This window comes from Wolffia australiana, chromosome 8 (assembly GCF_029677425.1).
Source record: "Wolffia australiana isolate 7733 chromosome 8, ASM2967742v1".
NCBI lineage: Eukaryota > Viridiplantae > Streptophyta > Magnoliopsida > Alismatales > Araceae > Wolffia > Wolffia australiana.
The window spans coordinates 10,440,624-10,448,455 of NC_135842.1; the positions used below are offsets into that span (position 1 = coordinate 10,440,624).

Genomic DNA, 7,832 nt, shown 5'->3' on the forward strand with positions numbered 1-7,832 from the left:
ATGTTATGGGCGAAACTCCACAAGCATCAAGATGAATTAGTTCAAAGACTTATGAAGCTAGATTGGACCCTGTTATCCTTATGTTTTTTCTTTTCCCTTGATATATTCGACACGTGTCAAAGTCTTTAAAATCAAGAGAATCAGTAATTCATTTTGACTTGCGCCTAGGACTTATCTTTTGATAAATGTGGCCCAACATCTATGCCCTAAAGATGATGAATTTTCATTTCCTTGCATTTGATACCAAAAGATCTTGTTTGCAAGGATTGATCTGATGAAGATGTAGTGGTGTCAACCAAATACAAGTTATCATAAGTCACCAAAAATCCATTAGGTATGCATATTAAAGTTTGAAATAGGTTTAGCTTTCATCTCAAATGAACAATGATAAGTGGATTTGTCCAAGAAGAAAATATAAGTCAGTTCATCCAAAGATTAGTAAAATAAAAGTCTGATTCAGATAAAAATGGCAAGAATTCTTTAAATAACTCTAACTCTAAGACACCAACAACATCAACCTCCATCTATTGGCCATAACCTTGATAAGTGAATCTTTCATCTTCATTCAGCTTGTGATGTTTGATGTAGCACGGCGTAGATACATTTACATGAGTAGCAGTGCCTGAATCTACTCACCATGTGAATCTTGGTATTGAAGCACAGTTAAATGTTGAAAAAGTAAGAGAAAATGTGATCCTTTTTTATTTCACTAAGAAACATATGTAGCACATTCTTTCTTCAAATTATCTGCCACCCTTCCGAAAGACACATACTCGTTCTTTATGCTGCTTCTTTTCAGGTGAACCTTTGACCACTTGCTTGTCTTTACACTTCCTTTGTCCTTGAGCTTACTCGGGGATTCCATAGTGAGGTGAGAAATTTGAAATTTCTCAGCCTTTGGTCTCTCCTCTTCTTGTACACAGTGAGAAATGAGCTCATTGAGGGATTGAGAGTCTCTCTAACAGCTACATCTCACTTTGTATTGATTGAATTGTGTAGGAAGAGATCTGAGAGCCATGTAGTCAATGGATTTTTCAGGTAGTTCCAATTTTAAATCCTTAAATCTAGAACTAATATGAGACATTTCAATGATGTACTCTCTTTTGTTGCCTTTACATTTATATCTAATGGTATTTTGGAAATTCTCAAAGGTACTTATCGCAACTCTATCACTTGGGTAGTACCTCTTTTAAAGGTATCAAAGAACTTTGGCTTCATTTTCCTCTTCAACTACTGTATCCATTAAGGACTCACATATAGTACACTTTATGACCATCCAAATCATACAATTTGATATTTTCTATTTACCATAAATTTTTATTCTCTGTGGAGGATGAGTCTTCGATGTCTTTTGGTTGACCATTCATCTGTGTATTGTCAAGGTTTATCGCAGCACGATAAAGTATCACAAGTTCCTTCCATTTCTTTCAGTTTGACCCATTGAGCATTTAAATGGAATTCACATTTGTACATATATTTGAAACTGAACTTGATACTAAGAAAATAATGCATTTGAAAATAAAATTAATTCTATTTTCCATCACTTGAGAGAAGATGGCGTAATGATTTCCCTAGCCAAGGTAGAGGATTATCCAAGAAGAGTTCTTTGATAATTTTCTAATACATTAATACTGGCTAGATCGACTGATTAAGGTTTGATGGTTAACCATAACCTAATTCATTTGGTATTCCCGTACAGATGAATGATTATGTATAAATCATCATCAATGAAGATAAATGTTCGATGAGAGAGCCGGCATACTCCTTTGATCTTTTGGAGCATGATGTGTAGCTTGGTCCTCCACGTGCTGGTACCTCAATTTTTTGATCTGATTAAATTGAGTATTGATTAATTAATATACGTGCAGATGTAGTTAATTCATAAGGTTGGAGAATAGAGGTTATTGGACTGTTAGAGTTTTAACTAGCAACTAATACATGGACCTAGAGGGTCACATGCATAAGAATTTTGGACTTTGGAAACTTTTATGAAAATTTTCCAGGGACATGCTTCTATGAAATTTCTAAGAGATACAAATAGGGGAGGACACCCACTTTTGATTGCATGCGATCTTTTCAGTGAGACTTTTTATTTTTGATGAGATTGCCAACGATGATGCAAGGTCATCATAATTATATAGACGTAATAATAAGCTAGCTATGTGAGATGGGCAACTATGGAATGTGAAGTGCATGACCTGTGATGGCCATATGCAATTGCAAAGCGATCAAACAATAAACAATGAACACATCTTTATATAATAAAAGGCACTAGGAAGATAAATTTGAAGACCCCCCAAAAAATCTCTTGATATCATTCGTGATGTATATTTTGTTTGCCCTAATATTTCTTTAGGGGAATATTTGTAGATTGTGATCTCAATTGATATGGGAATCTATTAGTTCCTTCAAGTACATCTTGGGTTATTTTATATTACATAAAAATCCAAAGTCCAATCTGGGTATACTTATAGGTAAAGAAAATAGTGGGGGTTAGAGTGACACATCTCTATAATTTGCTTCCTTTTGAATTTTTTTTTTGGGCAAAAACACGGTGCCGGGTACAACCAACCAAAAGGTTGTGGCCGTAGACCGATCTAGTCATACCCTAGACGCCACCCAGGGATGTTTTATATATTAAGTGAAGTGTTATAAGCGTTTATAGGTGTGGAGTGAGCGTAAATGTCCCAATTACACACTGACCCTACTCGCCCACACCCATGATGCAAAAGGAAAATGATACAAGAGTGATACTGGTGCAGCTCCCGGAGAAGGCCGCGTGTGCCTTCAGCGTGCTTGTACCCCTCGGAGGTGATGATGCATGGAGTATTAGCGACCCTCGTGCCATCAGATATCATCGTTGAGGTACACCTTCCTTTTGAATCAGGTCTTGCTCTAGGTTCTTTCATTTTTTTGCCGGCTTAGTAGTTTTCGCATTCTTGCAAACTTTAGCTTTTATTTTTTACAATCCATACATTGACTTTTCACTATTTTTAAGGTAAATTGCTGATTTGAGAAAGTTAATATCCAAGTGAAAGTCATTGCTAAAGATGGTAAGATGTTTATAAAAAAGTATGCTTTGTTCATTCTTTTTCAGTAAAATTTATCAGACGATTCAAGTATAAACTCTTCACTTCCCAAACACTATGCCCACATCGAGTTTAACTCGCCTTCTCTGTCTTCTCCAGCAAGAGATGGATGTTTCAATGGATTCGACTTCTGGATCGTCCTCTCTGCCTAGCACAACTGGTCGAAGAGGCATACCGGCAGCCTCCTTCGTGCAAGATGTTCAGACCTATCTCACTCAATCTGGCTTTGATGTGAGCACCGCCCTCACCTTTCTCCAGGAAAGGTACGTCTTTTTCCTCCAATTTGTGATTTGGGTTAAACCCAGAATCCGGTTTTTCGGATTCCTTGATATACGGAGGAATCTCGCTTCGAACACTCGTTAAATGCAGTTTTTTTTGCTTTTCTCTCGCTGAGGATTCCCGTAAATCTAGTCCTTTCGTTGAGAAATTCCCTAGTCCTTGGCATTGGATCCTATTTGAACTTGATCTGTTTCTTGGTCTTGAACTTGATGACAGAACGTGATCGAAATGTTCGACTTACAATGATGATTTCAGTTTTTATTTGAATCGATTATGTAACCCATATGGCCTTGTTTATCAACGAATTATTAATCTGATATTAGTTTCTGTTCATTGTTTATGATTCATTTTATCCGTTTAAATCTCTGACTGTGAGATGAGCAAATGGGTTCTATAATTCCTCAGCTTTGCAAAAACTTTAAAGTTGGATGTCTTATATAACTTCTTTGCATACTGGTCAAATTGGGTTTTGTCCTAGAACACGCAACCCAGTTCTTCTAAATCCCCAGCTGAGATTACATTTTCCGGAACCTAGAATTCATGTGGACGTAGTTGACGGAGAGGTAATTAACAAACAAAATTGAATTTTTCAACGATAACTATCATCGTTTTCAGTAACCCTTTGAATTAACAAACAAAATTGGGTTTTGTCCTAGAACATCGTTTTCAGTACAGCTTTTCAATTATAACTTAAAGATTTGACTACTTTATGAGCATTTATAACTTCTTTAGAGAGTTTAGTTCATGTAGTACTGAAGAATTCTTATTAAACCGTTTGAATGATTTCTTTCCTACAGGTTACAACAGTATAGAGTGGTTGAGATGAAACTCTTAGCCCAGCAGAGGGATATTCAGGTTAGTTCGTGAAGCCATTTGACATCAAAATTTCTTTTATATGAATTTTTATCTAAATCGTTCACAAGAGTTGTATAATTTATAAACTTCATTGACTTTCATTTGATATCCAGGGAAAGATACCTGAAATCGAAAAGTGTCTTGAAATAGTCTCAACACTGAAAGCTAAGAAGGGTACTGGTGAGGTTAGTTTGTTCTATCTCAATAATTTAAAGAAAGTTAATGCCATTGCCATATTCGTTTCTTGGTTCAACTTAATATTTTCAACTTAATAATAAATGATCATTTTATCGTTTATCTCCTTGTCGGAAATACCTTCCTTCATCATAATTTGGCAGAAGGAAATGTCTTAAGCATATTTATGCATGTAAAATTATCTACTTGAAAACTTACAATAGAAGTATGCTGCGCAACTTCTTTATTCGATTTATATTTTTATGTTTGGTTATGAAACTTTAATGTTCTGAAATAATTGTTATAATGATAAAAATATGAAAATGCTCTGATCCCGTTTTGAATGCTACTCCTTGAACCAGCGAATCAAATAATATTCTCCAAATCGTTCTAATTTCCAAACTTAGAAATAATTGGTACAATGATAGGAGTAATACATGAAAACTGCTTGGAGAAGCAGAGTCACGGAAGTATTTTGAATTCACGCTCAATTCCAAACGTCGATAGAATACTGCTCTGACAACGCTTGGATCCCAATCTTAGTACTCCTCTGAGAATCAATTGAACGAAAATATTCCTACTATCACACTTAATTCCAAACTTAGATAGGATGATACTTTCTACTTTTTATGCAGGAGTTCATAGCTGACTTTGAGGTTTCGGAAGGAATATACTCACAGGCTAAGATTCAGGAGACAGACTCATTTTGCCTATGGCTGGGTGCAAACGTTATGCTTGAATATTCTTGTGAAGAGGTGCATTATCTAGCTCCTCTTTTTTTGGCTGTGGCCAATAAGATATTGTTGATTAATTGGATTTTTACGTGGAGCTATTTGTGACTTGAATTTAGGCTATGGAGCTGCTGACGAAGAATCTTGAAAATGCCAAGGCAAGTTTGGAGGTTCTCATCACTGATCTCCAGTTCTTGAGGGACCAAGAAACTATAACTCAGGTGAGAAGTCTCATTTCTTGTTCTTCTAGGTTTATATTGTTTATTCATAAGCTACTGCGAGGAATAAATGGACTCATGTTATGCCCAAACTTGATCCCTCATCTGTGGCATGATTATGATTCTTGCGTGGTCCCATGGGTAATGATTTTCCATTATGATCTTAACTTCTTTTTTCTACTTTAGAAATCATGCCGGGGGACTTTCCTTTGGAAAAAAGGAATTTTGACTTTTTTCTTGGTGCAAATATCTCTCATATAACATGAGTCCCTTTATTCATAGAAGCTCTCTTCCTGTGGCGACAATTTAATTGACTCAGGTCTTGCCAAAAATAATAAAGATGAACTTCAAGCTTCTGTTCTTTGGGTTGATGCATGCAAATAAGCATTTTTTAATGATAGGTGACAATCGCGCGGGTATACAACTGGGATGTGCACCAGCGAAGGATGAAGCAAGCAGTTCAGGTCGCATGAAGCTTGAGTTATTGAATGAAATATATTTTGCTCTTTCGGGGAGAAGAAATTTATTTAGCATTTTAGAATATCTCCGGCTTCAGTGTGCTTACATTAATAATTTTGCAATTTATGGACAAGAATCTTTATCCTGTTGAAGAGTTCCTTTCTCTATCATAAACATCTGTCTGTCTGTAATACATTATCTTCTACGCATTTCTCTCTCTCTCTCTCTCTCCGTGAATATATACTGTGTGTGATTCATAACCCTTTTCCCTTATTGCTGTTCTTCAGTTGGCTTGCCTTTATCTGTTCGCTTCATTCATTGATGAATTCAATATGTGAGCTAGGAACTGTACGGAGGGATCATGGTCTGAGTGCGAGCAATGTAGAGGGGGAAAGGTGAAGATTCTTCCATTTGATTCCTTGAAAAAGGATGCGATTGATGGGATGATGATGGACGGTTGATGACTGAAAATGTGATTAGTGGTGATGGACAGTTCATCTCACATCCTTTAATGTTGTGAAATCCTGTAACAGTACGTCGTGGTCACAGATTCCATCATGTCAAATCACAAGATGTCACTGACCGTCATCCACCCTCATTGTGGTCATCCGTCAGAACTTGGGAACAATAGGCAAATGTCTAGAAATTTGTATGAGATCTAAGAAATTGAGATATCATATTCACATTTCCAAAGTATAGATACAATGCCCAAGAAGATAACTTTTTTTCGTCAAATTTTTGCAGCCTTTGCAGATTGTGTTGAATCTGGGGAGAATCATATTTTCTCTATCATTTAATTGTTTCCTTCAAGTTTATTCTCAATCTTTGGATAGCTTCTGTGAGCGCATGATCACTCTTGCTTCTTCTATTGTATTTTTGTTTTTTCAAAAATTTAAATAGATTGGTCATTCCTTTGAATTTGATTGGATTAATATTTTCGACCTATTCATTATCATTTGTCGACTATTTTTATAAAATCTGAAAGATAATTAGAGAACAATAGAACCAGCCATTGAAACATTACATTATCACGCTATTGGACTCTTGTTATAAATCAACTACTTAAAATTGTTGCTGCAGACAACATATCGCTTTCTAGATTGCCCGAATGTTTAACTGTTGAGATTCATATTTTGATGATAGGTCAGGAATGCTATAATAATTCATTGATCGGATAACATTTAAAAATTACCTGCCTCACCGATAAGTGGACTCTTTAAAATCTCATTAGCAACACTGTAAAGAGGCTCGACTTCTGTTACTCCATACGTGTTGGCTAGATGTGCATGGTGATGTTAATAGGTCTAAACTAGAAGGAAAGATCCAGCAATATGCAAGTATGGCATAAGTATAAATGATGATAAGTTTATATAAATGATGAGTCAAAAAGTTCTCTTCACAATACAATGATAAGTCTATAGAAAATTAAACCATAACGGGGGAAGGTGAGGATGATAGGGGTTGCAAAAGAGGGGCCAGTGCCAGTACTGTGGGAATAATGAGGATGACAAAGGAGGTGTGGTGCTATCCATCAGCAGTGTTATTCATCAGGAGGCAGTAATCATAGTTTATTTTAAAAAATATTTAATACTTCAGTAATGCAATTTATTAATTGTAATTTATTTTACATTTAGCTAGTTTATTATGGCTATTTGTGGCCACACTATATGCCCTGAGTCTGGTTGAGCATCAACACTCAATGATGTAGAAGAAATCATGCATGGTTTGTCATGTATATTATAGACACAAAGCCCTTCAAAGACAATGATAATGAAACAGTTTTTGTAGTTTCAGATAGGGAAATACACTTTTTTAGTATGCCACCAGCATAAAGTTGATCCCTTGCAAAATACACTAACATGTAGTATATATGATGACACAATTTTTTTTTAGTGATGTCCAGAGTTCCATCACTGCAGGATCCATGACAAGTGGAAGGGCATTACCAGCAAATAACAATGTATCCTGGACATATGAAAAGCCCCAAAAAAATGAAGTGATAGCCCAATACTCATCATGGAGAACCA

General features: G+C 35.9%; 1 protein-coding gene across 1 annotated transcript; it reads left to right on the plus strand.

The window, feature by feature from the left end:
• The first annotated feature begins 3,135 nt into the window (after positions 1-3,135).
• Positions 3,136-5,957, plus strand: PFD3 (prefoldin 3). Its single transcript, XM_078580137.1, has 6 exons — positions 3,136-3,352; positions 4,166-4,223; positions 4,337-4,408; positions 5,033-5,152; positions 5,248-5,349; positions 5,748-5,957. Exons 1-6 carry the CDS (start codon positions 3,147-3,149, stop codon positions 5,817-5,819), a joined length of 630 nt encoding a protein of 209 aa, XP_078436263.1. The 5' UTR covers positions 3,136-3,146; the 3' UTR covers positions 5,820-5,957.
• The last annotated feature ends 1,875 nt before the right edge of the window (positions 5,958-7,832 follow it).

What these genes read in the sequence shown, in the direction of transcription:
- PFD3 (XM_078580137.1), top strand. Translation starts at nt 3,147, where the DNA reads ATGCCCACATCGAGTTTAACTCGCCTTCTCTGTCTTCTCCAGCAAGAG. An exon ending in CTAAGAAGGGTACTGGTGAG is followed by an intron (nt 4,409 to 5,032) that starts GTTAGTTTGTTC and finishes CTTTTTATGCAG; the next exon opens with GAGTTCATAGCTGACTTTGA. An exon ending in TTGAATATTCTTGTGAAGAG is followed by an intron (nt 5,153 to 5,247) that starts GTGCATTATCTA and finishes ACTTGAATTTAG; the next exon opens with GCTATGGAGCTGCTGACGAA.